The sequence below is a fragment of the Puma concolor genome, chromosome D4 (genome assembly GCF_028749965.1).
Source record: "Puma concolor isolate L17-30 chromosome D4, mPumCon1.1.hap2, whole genome shotgun sequence".
NCBI lineage: Eukaryota > Metazoa > Chordata > Mammalia > Carnivora > Felidae > Puma > Puma concolor.
In genome coordinates this window covers 60,774,329-60,790,693 of record NC_141679.1, presented here as the reverse complement: position 1 = coordinate 60,790,693, position 16,365 = coordinate 60,774,329, and the positions used below count along the sequence as shown (strand labels likewise).

Here is a 16,365-nt window from a genome sequence, read left to right as displayed (position 1 = left end):
GAACCATTTCTGTGGCGCTGAGAAAGCCCTGTGAAGCTTCTTGCTAACTTTTTGGTTAGCAAAGTGTGAAGTCTTTCTAAAGGACAGTTATGTGTGAGTTGTGTAAGGGCTCTCCCACTGGTCAGCGTTCACCGATGAGGGTCTGTGTTAGCGTTGACTCATTCATAAATTACTTCTAAGCCGCTGACCACACAGGCATAAAACCCACTTTCTCCACCGCCACGGTTTTTGCTTTGTACACAAGAGGCCCTGCAGTTGAAGCTCTTTCCTCCAGCTCAGATAAGAGCTAAAGTTCAGTTGATCTTAATGAGAGTAGGGTCTTAACCTGCTGGAATCAATTCCCACCGCTCTTTCTCAGAGCTCCTGGCCTGCCTCCTGCCTTGTAAAAAAGTTTCCACCCTGAAGATTACCTTGCAGCGTCTGTGTCCCCTCAGTGTTAACCTTGACATTTTCCCAGGAGCAAGACAATCGAAGCTCAAATACTGTTCACATACAAAGTAGTCAAATGCCATAAAGAGGAAAGCACTAGCCGGGAGGTTGCAGGCTCCAGTCATAACTTATAGGATGACTGGGGAGGGGGAAGGAGGCCCTTTGTTGTAACAAGGGGGAGTGTTTTGAAATGAATTACAGTGTAGGCAGATGAACATCAAGCAGCAGCAAGCTAGATCGGCCACAAGAGAAAGGTCAAAGAGGTCTGTAGAACTGGTAGGTGGCAGTCAAGGGGGCTGCTGGTGTGGCAGAGACAGGTAGCTATTGCAGAAGAGGAAAAAAGGCTGTCTATACTTAGATGTCTTCCAGTTCCCGAGCTGAGCCGGTAGACCTGCGGCCACCAGATCGACGCATACGAGCTGCAACAAGAACCGAATCAGCTTGTGCGTGACACGGAGCATATAAAGCAGAGCCGCCCAGGAAGGCGTGGTTACTCAGGTTGTGGCTGGGAGCAGGGGCACACGGGTCACCCAGTCCAGGGCCCGGAGTTCACCCTGTGCCTGAGCTCCTCCTACCCACCCCTCCACCCCTGTGAGAAGAGTAATGAATGTATGTCGGTGGGCAGTCTCCCAGAGAAGACACAGCATCCGGCTCAGGTCCTAGAGACTACCAGAACGTCTGACAGCTTGGAAATGTCAGGGAACAAAACCCAAAGAGTGGAAACATTTTGTCCAAAGTGACCAGAGGGTTTACATGAACTAGACTTTTAAGTATCACGTTAGCAAGCATGCTAACACGCAGTACCTCGCTGGAGCTCCACCACCAATTCTGGAATGTGGGCGTTGTTACTGTTCCCACTTACAGATAAGGAAAGTATGGCAGAGAGGCTATGTTTCTTGCTCGAAGTAATAAAGCTGGTACCAGACAGGAACAAGGTGTGTGGCTCATCTGGAGGCTCAGTCCAGCACCTCCCTCAGTACAACCTGGGTCTGTCTACATAGATTTTACACATCTGATCCTCACCAGGACATTAGCTCCTTTTCCCTGGAGAAGTGAGAAGAAAAGGTCTTAGGGTCCCTAAGAGCGAGTGGCAGAATCAGGACAGGAACTTGAGTCTCCAGCCCATGGCTCGGGGTACAGATAGGGATCCCAGATTTCTTTTTCCCCCACGTGCCCTCGCCGTGTACCCTGGGCTGGGTCTGTGCAGTCTCCCTAGCTGGCACTCACTCTTACAAGGACTGGATGGGGAGAAGGGCAAAGCAGCCACTTACTCAAGTATTATTTTTCTCCATTCTGAGGACGAAGGAAATTGAGGCCAAGAGAGGGAAGTAACTTGGCCCAAGTCACGGTGAGTATGTGACGGAACTGGAAGTAGAAGCCAAGTCTCCCCATATCTTCCCTCAATTCAGTCTGCTTTTTACTTCCATTAAAGCAAAACCCTTATCATTGCAACTGCCAGACTCATGTACTGTCCAAGCCAGAAGGAATCTCAAGTCTTCTGGGCCAGCCTCTATCTGCTGCTCGAACTCCCTGCACCACCTCCTGCCAAACTTGAACATCTCCATCACGTCTTTGAGAAGCATTTTAGATTCATTTATATATTCAATGGCATGTACTGGGTGCTATTATATGCCAGGCACAAGGATCAGAAATAAAGATCTAGCGTAACAGGGCACCAAGCTATGCCGACGGTAAGTTTGATGAAATATTACAAGTACTCAGGTAGCTCTCTATCAGCTATGAGGCAGGATGAATGGTGTGGTCAGAAGGATGGCAGGGAACGGGTCCACTGAAACTTGAAGGGTAAAAGGGATACACTGTGGGAAGGGAAAGGTTAGGAGGAATGGCCCTCTACAGGGATACTTTGGCCTGGGTCACTGGGAGGCACACTCAAGCTACCTGGCCTGGTTGGTGCTAATACAGAGCAAGAGGATGGCCTGTCAGGGGTGTCGAGAGAGAAGTCCAGCAGGGCCTCTCACCAAGAGGGGAGGTGGGGGGCACAGGCTCCGAGATCAGGCTGCGGCCCAAACCCTTCTTGCATCCAATGACTGCAGGTGTTCTTATCTCTTGCCTCACTGTAGAGTGGGGACGATAGTAGGATCTAATTCACCTGGTTGTTGGGAGCCTCACATGCACAAGATAGGAAGTGTTCACAGCAGTGCCTGGCACACAGGAAGCGCTGTGTAAGCATCAGCTATGATCGTTAAGGGTCATGTGGGCCGTGCCCAGGACTCGCTCCTGACAGCAGTGGGAGCCCAGCAAGTGTACTAAGCAGAGCGACAGAACAAACCTTGGGATGGGCACCCCGTGAGAGATCCTCGCCCTAGAGAAGCTTGAGAGCCCACAGAAGTCGCAGGATGTGAGGCGAATGTGCTGAGGGCTTGACATGAGGCAGGCAAGGGAGGTGGCCAGGAGGTGACTGACCGGCTGGGGAGGGGGCAGCATATAGGAAGAGGCCCAGATTTCTGGCTTGAATGGCTTTTCCTCAGGCTTTTCCTGAGATGGTTTTGGGAGAAGATGATGGAACTGATTTGGGGTACTCGTTAGGAAAGTCTTCCTTGAGAATACAGAAGAGAGACTTTCCCATGAAGGAGTGTTTGCTGCTTTTAAACATGTTAATCCTCCTCCCCTCCCCACCTCCACACGTACAGCGGTCTTCACTTGGAGTTGGCAATTCAGATTTCATTAAGTGGAGAGAGCTTTGGGGGCAGATTTACAGGACCTGAGAGCCATGCTTAGCCTCTGAGCTATAAATAGTGTAGAGGGAGGAGTCATCTGAGGTATCGCTGTGGGAAAACATAGATGGGGATCCGCGGCTCCTCCCTGACACCGCCGTATGCCTGGTGCCCTACTCTCTCTCCAGAGGACACTCTGTTAGCAGCTCGGTGCACAGGATGGGAAGGACCCAAGACACGCCAGTCAGAATGGGTCCCAGAAAGCTAGAGGCACTGGCTGACCTCTGGCCTCGGGGATCAATATCCCCCAAGGAAGAGCCCACCCACCCTACAGGCAGGCAAAATCCACTGGAGACTACCAACCAAGTAGGGGACCAGGAGCCAGCAGAGGCAGGCTTGAGTCAGAAAACTGGAGAGGCTGGGCCCGGTCCGCTCTCCTTGACGGCAAACACTGCTGACCACCACAGTGGCTGGGCAGGGCCTGCAGGAGGCTCTCGGGGATAAAGAAACATTCAGCTGGAAAGCATGGAAGCTTGCTTCATCAGAGCACTGACAGCGGGATGAGAACATGCTGCAAAGAAAGGACTTCTCTTTTGCAGGAGGAGACTGGTATGCTATCAGAAGCAGATGCGTTTCTGTTATAAAAATTAGCAGATGGGCACAAACTGGCCTTCAAAGCTAGAAATACTACTTCACCAAACAACACTCGATGTTGCATGCAATCACTTAAATGACTCTGCTCTAATTCCTTTGGCGGGAAACCCCGAAGGAAGAGCTGCACAGTTCCTTGGGGTGACCCGGAGGCCCATTATTTTTATCACCTGTCAGTCCTGTCCAGGAAACTGCCACAGTCTCACTTCCCACTGGCTTTCATCACCAAACTCCTGGTCCTACCTTTGCCCATTCTGTTCCTTCTGCTTGGAATGCCCTTCCTTCCCTTCTCTGTGAGTTCCTGCTTTTCCTTCTAGGTCTAACTCCCTCTAACAGTCCCTCCAAACCTTTTGGATCTTTGTCTCTCCTATCTAAAATACTAGGTCCCCCCACCAAGAATGCCTCCTGACCTCCCCCACCATCTAGCACTTCCTTGCAAGGCTGGCTAAAGACCCACTTCCAATGGGGATGTTTTGCTTAACTGGACTCTGTCTTCGCAAGTCACTTCCTCACGTTGTCTGGGTACAGGGTGTAGGCATTCTTGAATTTTTAGGCACGCCCTTGAGTCTTTTCTCTCCCGTAAGGTTGTTTTAAAGGCTCTGGAGTCAAGGAACTAGACTTTCTGCTCCCTTTATGTCCCCTGGCACAGTCCTGGGACACAAAAGTTGCTCCAAAAGTGCCTGCTGTAATCTCTGGTGTGACTTGGCTGAGCCACTGCCTAGAAGGACAGTCCCTCCCAGGCTTCTGTTTTCCTGTAAGGGAACTGGGGGGTGAAGGCCTTCCAGCTCCAGCACCCTAGGGCCTGGCCAGAACCTCAGAAGCTGCTGGAGATAGGAGTCGGGCCTGGGATTTGGAGTCACAGACTCTCAGGACTGGGCGCGTCCCCAAGGGCCAGGTTATCCAACCCACAGCTGATCCTGGTGCCCCTCCCCCACTGCAGCACCCCTGACCTCCGGTCATCTGGAACTTCCATCCCTAGAAAAGGCCTCCAGACCATTTTGCCACTAGAAGACAAAAGCTGGGTTAGCCCTGGGATAGGCAGCCCTGGGCACAAAAGCAGCTTAATCTAAACTGGGAGGGGAAAATGTCAGGCTACGGCATGTTGGAACAGAACTCAAGGCCTTTAGTGCTGGTTTTGAAGCCAGATCACAGCTGGCCACAAGCATCTAGATTGCTGGCTTTCCTCAACAGTTCAGGGTAGCTATCACCTCTGTTATACCATAATAATGGCTGATAATTATTTGTGTTTGTGTTTATTTTAAATAAGGCACTTCAGATAAACCAGGATACTAGGTGCATTTTTGTCTCTTTGTTGTATGGACTTTTCTAGACCCGCAGCTCTAGAAAAAAGTGGCATCTATGTGGCGAGCAATGAATGAATAACTTCTTATAGGTACTGTGGTAGTGCTCTATCAACTGAGGCATAAGAACGATGTGGTCAGAAGGATGGCAGGGAACATGTCCTTCTAGAGCAGGAACCTGTAACTTCAACACCCAGCGCCCTACAGGACTTTGACCAACGTTTGTTGAATTGAGTAACTCAATCTAAAGTGTACGTGGTTCTCTGTGCATCGGGTCTGTGCACACACACCTACACACCCCCCTCTATTTTTCCGGGTGTTAACCTAGCCTCAGATTCATCACTAGAAATGACGTGCCTCGGATTTGAGATGTGCTTTAGTATTAGGCTATCTGCATTTTGCTGAGTGCTTGAAGCAAAAACCAAAACCCCCGTGTGTAGAACAGGCTTGAATCTGATCAAAAACTCAACCGAAGACCTTTTCCTTTAGAACATATAGTTATTTCATAATCCAATCCCAGAAAGAAGCTCTCATCCTTTTTCTTTCTTTCTGAACTTGTTATACTTCCTTCTCTTTGGTAATAAGAATAATGTAACTTGGTTTGTCTTCTTGCCTTGGTTCTAGAAGACTCACAGCTAAATGTAATGATCAATTATGTTAACATATTAGGCCTCCTCCTTTTCTTGCTGTTTTTCCCTCTTATTTTCCTACAGCCTTAGCAGACATAGTCCATTTTGGACACAGTATCAAGTCCTTTTAGCAGCCAGCAGGAATACCCATCATAAATAACTACGCACAGAGGTTGAGAACAACAGACGCCTGTAAGTCAGTCAATGACTGATCTCACTTTTCATTAACTGACTTGTATACCTATTGGGCAGATGCTCATAAAAATGTGACATTTTCTGGGGCGCCTGGGTGGCGCAGTCGCTTAAGCGTCCGACTTCAGCCAGGTCACGATCTCGCGGTCCGTGAGTTCGAGCCCCGCGTCAGGCTCTGGGCTGATGGCTCGGAGCCTGGAGCCTGTTTCCGATTCTGTGTCTCCCTCTCTCTCTGCCCCTCCCCCGTTCATGCTCTGTCTCTCTCTGTCCCAAAAATAAATAAACGTTGAAAAAAAAATTTTAAAAAAATGTGACATTTTCTTTTGTTTCCTTTTTGGAAAAAAAAATAATAACTATGCCTTTAACTGAGAAGAAATGAATGTAACCTGTTTAACTTACATTTCAACTTTTACCTTAAAAGTGCTATGAGGTTTCCCAGGCATGGGGTTTGGGTAGTGGTGCTAGTTGGTGGCTTTGGGGGCAGGGACTAGAACCAGACCCGATGGTCCTGAGAGGACTCTGAGCTCAGAGGAGGGTATTCAAAGAGGAAAAGACTCACGGTGAGCCTGTGGCCCGCCACATGTCCTCTCACTCAGCCAAACAAGGCGCCCAAGGTGCGCTTGGGCTCCAGCCCTGCGCTGTGCTGAGCCCCCCGGGGAGGGAAGGAGTGCTCAGCCTCAGCTCCTGCAGATGAGGCACCCACAGTCTAGGGGAGGCAGCAGTCCGGGCGCCAATACAGAAAACTAGGAAATGTAACCAAGGTGGTAGTCAGGAGTGAGACTCAAGAAGAGGGCTCCCTTGAAGAAGGTATCAGTGGAACATTCCTTGCCATATCCGCGCACCACCCCCACAACCTCCAGGACAGGTGGGAAAGCCGCGGGCAGGTTTTTGGGTAGCATATTTCCACTTACCAAGGTCGTTGTTGTTCATCATTGCGTTGGACGCCCGCAGCCGGGGCCCCTGCTGGGTAAAGTGGTAGCCGAATTTGAGAAGCGTTGCGTTTTTTTCCAACATGTTCACTATCTCCATTTCCACTTTGTTGCCCAGAGGCTGGCTCTTTGGTCAAGAAAAGAACAGGAGTCACTATTCATCCCATTTGTGCAGGAATGTTTTCTACTAGCAGAAACCCTGCGTGGTGGGCAGGGATTTTAACCACTCCCCAACTCCCCCCCCCCCCCCCCCCCAAGAACAGGGAATTGGAAGTTTGGAGAAGGTGAAGGGTCACACACCAGGAGTGAATGAACTGGGACTCAAACCCAGGCCTGCTGGATGCCAAGAACAGATCTTTTCGTTGCCCCACAGCATCCTTTCTACAGAACTCGAGCAGGAAGGATCTTCAACGAGTCTCAAGGAGATTATAAATTCCACTGCCCTGGCTATACACCATATTAATTAAATCCAACGCTCCAGGAATGAGACTCAGGTGTCTGTGGCTTTTAAAACTCCCAGGTGATGTCAATATATAGCCAGGTTTGGTAACCAGTTACTTAGACGAATCCTTTCAATTTCCAAATGAAGGAAATGGAGAGACCCAGAGAGGGGAAAGGATTTGCCTAAGGTCACACAGTAAGTTGGGAATGCCCAGAGTTCATTTTTCTGAAGCCTCCTTCTGATCATGTTAGTTCCCTACCCCAAGATCTCTAGTGACAAAGATTGAAAGAAAACAAAAGAAAAGGAAAAACCTTACAATATACAATCTTGGGAAGGATATAATGAGGATGTTCAGCCTTGCTTATAGTAGTGGGGGAAAAGGGAAGCAACTTAGACATTCATGGAGAGAGAGTTGTTCAAATAAATGATAATTGAGTTTTACAAGAGAACATGACAGATATCAGATGATAATGCAAATCTTTGGTCACAGGCCTGGGAAGATGACCATGAAACAATATGGAGAAAAAAAGCCCAGTTGCAAAACAGGTCATATTTAAGTAAAGTTACATGGATTTTCCATACACATATATATGCCTAGAAAGAGCCAGCCAGTATACTGGTGGTGGTGGGATTTGGGAGAGATTTTATTTTCTTCTTTGTATCTTATTGTTTGGGTTTTCTGTTACTATGTATAATAACACATACAAAATAAACACAATCTTGGGGCACCTGAATGGCTCAGTCGGTTGAGCATCTGACTTCAGCTCAGGTCACGATCTCACAATTTGTGGGTTCGAGCCCTTGCACTGACAGTGAGGAGCCTGCTTCAAAGTCTCTGTGTCCCTCTCTCTCTGCGCCTTCCCTGCTCGTGCACACTCTCTCTGTGTCTCAAAAATAAACATTAAAAAACATTCAAAATAAACACAATCTTTTAAAAAGTTTTTATTTATTTCTGAGAGAAAGAGAGGGGGTGGGGAGAGAGGGGGTGGGGAGTGGGGGGGAGAGAGAGAGAGAGAGAGAGAGAGAGAGAGAGAGAGAGCGCGCTTGTGTCCAAGTGGGGGAGGGGCAGAGAGAGCAAATCCCAAGCAGGCTCTGCACTGTCAGTGTAGAGCTCGATCCCACGATCTGACTGAGGTCAGATCATGACCTGGTTCAACATCAAGAGTCAGATGCTTAACCGACTGAACCACCCAAGCACCCCTCAAAATAAACATAATCTTAAAGAGATCTGAAAAGACACGGAGAGCAAACTAAACATCACATCAAGGTTTAAAGACTTTCCCCCTCAGGGCAGGAACAAGACAAGAATGTTCACTTTCACTAATACTGTCCTGGGGGGTCCTAGCTGAGACAATGAGACCCCCTTCACCCATCTCACCCCCCACCGCACCCCTCACCTCTGGCAACACCCATTTGTTCTCTGTATCTATGACCTTGGTTGTTTTCTGGTTTTGTTTTTGCTTAGATTCCACATATAAGTGAGATCCTAGGTATCTGTCCTTCTCAGTCTGACTTACTTCACTCAGCATGATGCCCTCAAGCTTCATCCATGCCTTGCACATGGCAAGATTTCCTTCTTTTTTTAGGGCCGAGTAATATTCCATTGCATATATATACACCACATCTTCCATTCACTCATTGGTGGGCACTTAAGTTGTTTCCATATCTGGGCTACTGTAGATAATGCTGCAGTGGACATGAGGGTGCATATATCTTTCTGAATTAGTGTTTCTGTTTTATTCAGATAAACACCCAGGAGTGGGATTGCTGGATCTCATAGCAGATGGACAGATTGGTTTAATTAACATTTTGAGGAACCTCCATACTGTTTTCCACAGTGGCTGCACTGATTCACATTCCCACCAGTAGAGCACAAGGGTTTCCTTTTCTCCATATCCTTACCGACACTTGTTATTTCTTGTCCTTTTTATTTTAGGTATTCTAACAGGTGTGAGGTGATAGCTTATTGTGGTTTTGATTTGCATTTCCCTGATGATCAGTGGTGTCGAGCATCTTTTCATGTACCTGTTGGCCATCTGTATGTTTTCTTTGGAAAAATGTCTATTCAGATCTTCTGTCCTTTTTGATCGAATTTTGAAATGTGAATAATTAAATAAAATTTAAAATTCAGTTCCTTAGTTGCACTGGCAATTAGGTCAGTGCAGATACAGAACATTTCCATCATCACAGAAGATTCTTTTCAATGGTGCTCCCCTAGACTGTGAGCCCTTGGATAGCACATAATACCCAGCATCTCCAGGTCAAGGTCAAGGAATTGAACTGAATGGGGGAAATAGGAACACGGTTGATGCACAACACAGGAGGGTTGAGAGGACACATTAGCCCACCATCCAAAGGGACAAGCATGTACCACAGTTGAGACTCTTGCTGGAGGACTCCTCCAGGTACTCTGACTTCACGAGAGCCTGTCTGAGTTCACACGGGGCCGGCAACGCCAAGCTGGGCAGGTAGAGTGACATTGGCGAAGTTCCATCACCCATCTGTCACGGCTCCTGAAAGGGCTGAGAAGAGCTCAGGCCTGTCCTCAGAGGACTCAGCACAGCCCTGGGCTCTGGTCCGCTTGGCCTGGCCGGTAGTACAGGGACCATATAAGGGCCCGAGAAGGAACTGGAAGGTCCTCCGCCCACCCCACTTAGCAGGAAGCCTGGCCTCTCCTTGAGGTCACTTTCCGGGAAAGCTCTATTAGGACTTAGGATGCACTGGTCTCAGGAAGCACTGATCTCCCTCGAGTGGAGGGGCTTCCAGCATCTTCAAGGGCTGCTTCCGCAGAGCTGACACTCCATGCCGCTCGGTCCAAAGCACCAAGCACCCAGTGCAAACTGCCCCCTTTCAACCTCCCTAACCACTGGGGAGGCAGGGCAGGCAGGGACTGGCCCTTCTGTCTTAGAGATGAGTCAACTGAACTCATGTGTAGATGGAAGCTGGACTGTGCTCCCTCTGTTTAACGCCAGAGCCAGGGCTTGACCTTGACCTGACACTGGAAGGACTTCAGAGGATCCTCTAGGCCCACATTCTCAAACTAGGGTCCAATATCCCTGGGATACATGCAGAGGTTTCTGGGTATATTCAAGAAAATACAGGATTCTACTAGATAATCATGGCCAGCCTTCCCAGAGTGTCAATCTTTGACCAAAACTATTATTTTTATATTAAAGAGTAAAATAGAAAATGTGCACACATCTTAAGAAGCGTCACACTTGCTTTATCTCAGGCTGTCCCTCTTCAGCGACTCTGAGACTAGAAGGCCTCAATCATTTCAGATGAGAGAAGAGGCCATGGGGACACTGCCAGGACTAAAACTCTGATCTCTTACTTATTTTTCAAATATTTGTTACTGAGTGATCGTTGTGTGTGAGGCAATGCCATAAGCACTTTTGATAAGCTAACTCATTTTCTCCTCCCCGTACATCTATGGAGCATGTACGATTAATTTCATCCTGTAGGTGAGGTACATGAAGAACAGAGTATTAATAAATTTCCCCCAAATCACAGAGCCAGTTGGTTACAGAACCTGGATTTGAACACAGCAGTTTCACTCCAGAGTTTGCTGGTTCCCACCTCACTTGGGTGTAGGGCTGATGACGGGGGCTACAGGCAGATGGGGTTTGGCTCAGAGTGCGGGATTGTGATCTAACCAGTAACAGTGTCTGCACATGGAAGGAACTGTCTGGTAAGGCCATAGACTGCCCGTCCCTGGAGGTGTATGGACAGAGGGCAGGGTGGTGCCTTGGGAGAGTCTCCTAGACGTCATTAGGAGTGGGGAAGGCCTAGGTTCTGTGACCTTTAAGGCCCCTGGGACCTGCATTCTGTGCATCCATGAATGGCTTGCTTGGAGGGCATTAAAAAATTAGGCCACCTGGACAGTGGGTGAGGGGCAGTTAGGAGCCCCTGGACAGCAGAACCCAAGGGCAGCTCATGCCAGGACTGGCCACAGCAGACTCTGGCAGCACAGCCAGGGAGAGAAGGGTGGGGAAGAACTCTTGCCACCCCCACCTTCAGATGTGCTTAAGAATTAAACCAATCACTTGGGAATAAATATAATCTCATTATTAAACATTCAGATGATACTAGGACAGATTGAGTAAAGTCAGAGAGTTTCCCTCACCTCCCTTATCCGAATCCTACCCCCTTTCTACAGAGTAAGCACCATGGCCAACGGGTGTGTTGCCTTGGATTGTGTCTATGAAGTATGTAATAAAAGCACACGGAGTTTTAAATGTTTTTCTTAAATGGAGTCGTATCATCTGCATTGTTGTGCAACGTGCGTTCTTCATGTAACATTTTCTGGAGATATTTCCAAGTCAGTACATTCAGAGCTTCTTCATCCCTTTGAACTGCTTCGGGGGATGCCCGGATACAGCCGGATATTTAGTTCCGTTTCCGCTTTCTTCGTTACACGCCAGGCGGCAGTGGCTTTGCGGGGGCGGCAGTGGCTTTGCGGGGGCGGGAGCCAGTCTTTGGGCTGGACGTGGGGCTGTGGCATGGCTAATGGCTGGGTTCAAAGACAGGCGTATTTGGGGTTAAAGCTGTGACTGCTCTGCCAAGAGGGTACAGATGCTGACGGGCCCTTGGGCAGCGACAACGGCTCCCGTTTCCTCACACCTTTCCTGTGGCTGAGTATTATCAGTCTGATGAGAAGATGACCAGATTCGCTGGCTTGAGAACCACCAACCAATGCCTGGGGTGGAATTCAGCTGTGGCCTAGCGTGGCTGGCTCTGAGACCCCCATTGTGGCCAGAGGCACCACGGGCATCAAGAAGCTCACTCTGTACATCTGGTGGGGCCAATCATGGCCTTTTCTTTGTGATACAGAAGATGTGGGCAACTGGGAATACTTGAGAAAACAATAGAAAGGAGCCCTGGGAATTATCTAGTCCGAGTTGAGTCACAAATGCCGGCTGATACTAAAATTCCTTCAAAATCGCAGCTGCCAAGTTCGGTTCTCCCTACCCGCTCCTGGGGATGGGAGCACATCACCTGTGAGGCACCCTGCTCCATCCCTGGGTACCTCTGCTGGTTAGAAAGGTCTTTCTGGCCAAACTGCAGCAAAGGAAAAGAGCCCAGCGGATTCTCACTTTGGTGATTTTAAAGTATATCTGCCAATTCTTTGATCCTCCTCCCTCCCAAAGGCGGAGCCTAATTCCCCACCCCTTGAGGGTGGTTGTGCTTAGTAACTCACTTCTCACAGATAGACCATGGCAGAAGTGACTGTGTAACTTCCAAGGTTGGCTCATAAAAGGCATTTGTGGCTTTCTTCTTTCTCCGCGTTGGATCGTTCGCTCTGGGAGAAGTTGGCTGCCATCTAGTGAGGACACTCAAGCAGACACTCAAGCCTGGTGAAGAGGTCCACAAGGCAAGGAACTAAGGCTTCCTGCCAACAGCCATGGAGGAAGCCATCTTGGAAGCAATTTCTCCAGCCCTGGTCAGGCCTTCGGACTGCACTCTACTGCAATCTCGTCAGAGATCTTGGGCTAGAACCATGCGACCAAACTGCTCCTGGATTCCTGGCTCTCAGAAACTGTGAGCTCATACATGTTCATTGTTATTTTAAGCTGCTAAGTTTTGAGGGGTAATCTGTTACACAGCTATAGATAACTGATACACTCACAGGCAATGCTGAGCAATAAAAGCCAGACACAAAACAGCACATACATGGGATTCCATTTACGTGACATTTAAGAGCAGGCAAAACTTATCTATGGTGATAGAAATCATGACATGATTGCATTTGGAGAGTATTAATTGAGGGGGGAGCATATGAGGTGCTGGAAATGTTCTGTGCCTTGATCTTGGTGCTGATTACCCAGGTCTGTGTATTATACAATATATTATTATATAATAATATAATAATTATACAGGTATATAAATCCATATATATATATATATATATATATATATATATATATATATATATATATATATATATATATATATATAAATCTAAATATATATCCATTGAGCTGTCCACTTAGGGTATATTTGTTACTATATGTAAGTTACACTTTCATAAAAAGTAAACATAAGTAGGAAAGAAAATAAGGGAGGAGAGGAAGGAGACAAAAAGTTGTTTCCTGCAGGAGCACCTGGGTGGCTCAGTCAGTTAAGCGTCCGACTTCAGCTCAGGTCATGGTCTCACGGTTTGTGGGTTTGAGCCCCGCATCGGGCTCTGTGCTGACAGCTCATAAACCTGGAGCCTGCTTCGGATTCTGTGTCTCCCTCTCTTCTGTGTCTCCCTCTTTCTCTGCCCCTCCCCTGCTTATGCTCACTCTCTCTCTCATTCTCTCTCTCTCTCAAAAATCAACAAATTTTTTTTAAAAAGTTGTGTCCTGCACAGGATACAGCTAGAATCTCTCAGAGGTCAATGCCCCCCAGCCTACTCTTCCACCACCAACTGACCTAATTAACAATAGAAATATCACCTCTCCTTTATTGAGAGAAGACACATTCCAGGTCCATTTTAGAAGTGAGGAAACTGAGGCATTGGTACATTAACTGACTCCTCCCCACCATTACACAGCAAGAATGTGACAGAGCTGAGGCTTAGCTTGGATTTGATCCTTGTTTGACTTCAAGTGTCAGAGACTTGAAGACAGATAACCCCTGGGTCAGTCTGTCTCCTGTCTGGAAAGCTCTTGGCTTTTCAGAACAGAGTGTAGCCTCCACTGGGGGCTGGACATGGTGCAATATGGTTATGGTCACAAATCTTTATTCTGACTCATGCTGATCTGCGTAGGAAAGTGATTTTCTCGACATCATATTGTTTTTCCCTCATTTCCACTGACTCTATCTCATTTCTCCCTGAGGAGCAAGGTCAGTAAAAGGCCATAATTGGCATTTCGAGGAAGTGATGGTGACACATGCCTGTTCTCCCACAGAGGCTGGATATTTCCAGGCTGAATTACTTTAGTGCACACAGACACAAAAATCATGCACAAGCCAGGAGCTGCTGCCTAGAAGCTGAATGTATAAGGAACAAAAGAGAGAACATGACTGGTCAAGAGGTCTTGCTCACGTGGTTTCAAGAGTGTGTTTTCCTTTTTTTTTGCAGACAAAAGTCATATTCATCCTATCCTCATTTTTTTTTTAAATTTTAATGTGTATTTATTTTTTGAGAGAGAGAGAGAGAGATAGAGCACAAGCAGGGAAGGGGCAAGAGAGAGAGGGAGACACAGAACCCGAAGCAGGCTCCAGGCCCTGAGCTGTCAGCACAGAGCCCGACGTGGGGCTCGAACCCACAGGCCGTGAGATCATGACCTGAGCCAAAGTCTGGCGCTTAACCGACTGAGCCACCCAGGCGCCCCCTATTCATCCTCATTTAAAAGAAAAATTTAGCCAGCTGCCATGAGTGTGTAATCTAAAGGGGGTGTCACCATGTGTGAAAACCTTCAGGATCTTAGTCCAGTGTGGCTTTTGTTTTCTTCCTTCCTTCCTTGCCTTTTTTTTTTTTAATTTATTTTTGAGAGAGAGACAGAGCATGAGCAGGGGAGGGACAGAGAGAGACAGAAACACAGAATCTAAAGCAGGCTCCAGGCTCTGAGCTGTCAGCACAGGGCCCGATGCGGGGTTGAACTCGTGAACCGTGAGACCATGACCTTAGCCTGACACTTAACCGACTGAGCCACCCAGGTGCCCCTTGTTTTCTTTCTAAATTTATTTGTGCTAGGAAGCTAATCCAATCTGGGTAAACAAGAAAATGCAATCTATTCCTTCAGCCTCATTTCAAAATATGAAGCATATCCTCACTGTCAAATATTGGAATGAAATGTGAGAAATCCAGCCAATACCCCCCAGACATTGCACATACATTTATTTGGTGAGGGGTCATGTTTCAAGGGGAGACCTTGTCTGTTCTGAGGGGCAGGGAGTACCCTGTGCCCTGGGGTCCTAGGGAAGGGCCTACTGGGGGCGGCTTTGATGGGAGTAAGGAGGGCAAAACAAGAGGGACAGAGAATCACCATTTGGATTTGGCCAACTTGGGATGGAGACGGCTGGCAGGCACCCCATATGTGGCCCCTGCTCCTGGGGGCTGAGGGTCTCTCCCGTCCACCCATAAATGCAGCCCGTCTGGAAGGTGGGATACCTCAGTTCTGGCCCAGGTCTGACACTAACTTGATCCGTGACCTCAGCACGTCCCATCCCTTCTTTGATCCTCAATTTCTCCACCTGCAAGAGGGCTGGGCTAGATGTTTCCTCAATGCCCTCATCTCTGGGTCAGGACCTCTCTGCCCCCTCCCACCCTCACTGCTGGCTCAGGGCCACTTCAGATGGCAGCACAACATTGCTCGGAGATAAAGAGAGATGGCTAGGTAAACAAACAGCCCCAGGATCCCAGTTCCCAGATTTGGGTCCTGAGCCAGCCAGCAAGGCTCTTGTCACCAGGGTAGAACTCCACAAGTCCCTTTCTCCTTTCTTTGGCCGTATAAGGAAGAAGGAGGACAGAGGCTCACTAACACAGGTTACAGGCACAAGAACTGAAGGGAAAGCTGTGGCCTCTGAGGACCGCGGTGACTAACCAAGAATGAGGAATAAATCAAATGCCACTCATCACCTCCTCTTTGGCACATGCCGCAGGGCCCAGAGCTGGGGCACCGTGGAGAGTTGCACTGTGAGAGGCACGGTGGCCTTCCCTAGACTGCAGCCCTGCGGGAAGACCACCCCACAGACTCCCCTCATCTGGGCAGTCATAGCACCCCCCGTTCCCCAACCCCCCCACTGGTCTCCCAGGTGCTGATGCCTGCCCTCAATTCTCTCCTACCCAGGTAGGAGCCATCTTCCCGGAACATGGCACGGACTGGTGCAGATCACAGCCCACAGCCCACTTTCACTCAACCTCCCCAGTCAGAGCCCTTTGGATGTCCAACTCCCTCTCTGGCTTCCTCCGGGGGCGCCATTAGTCTTGTTTGGATGGGCTCCACGGCTTTTCCCCTCTCGTTCTTTTTGTTCATGAGGTTCACTGCACCTGAGATGTCACGGCCTCCACCTCACACTCTGAGATGCTATCCCCCCTATGAGTTTGTCTCAAACTCCATCTCCCCCGGCAAGCCCTCCGTGATGCCCGCTCCTGACTGAGACTGCTTCCCCAAAGGCCTGCCGTCT

General features: G+C 48.6%; 1 protein-coding gene across 2 annotated transcripts in view; it reads right to left on the bottom strand.

The window, feature by feature from the left end:
• Positions 1-16,365, bottom strand: part of TMOD1 (tropomodulin 1) — an 87,599-nt gene that overhangs the window by 1,619 nt on the left and 69,615 nt on the right. For both annotated transcript variants that reach the window (XM_086683562.1, XM_086683563.1), the window contains exon 9: positions 6,789-6,933. In XM_086683562.1, the coding sequence (XP_086539688.1) occupies positions 6,789-6,933 (145 nt within the window). The remainder of the gene's footprint in view (positions 1-6,788; positions 6,934-16,365) is intronic.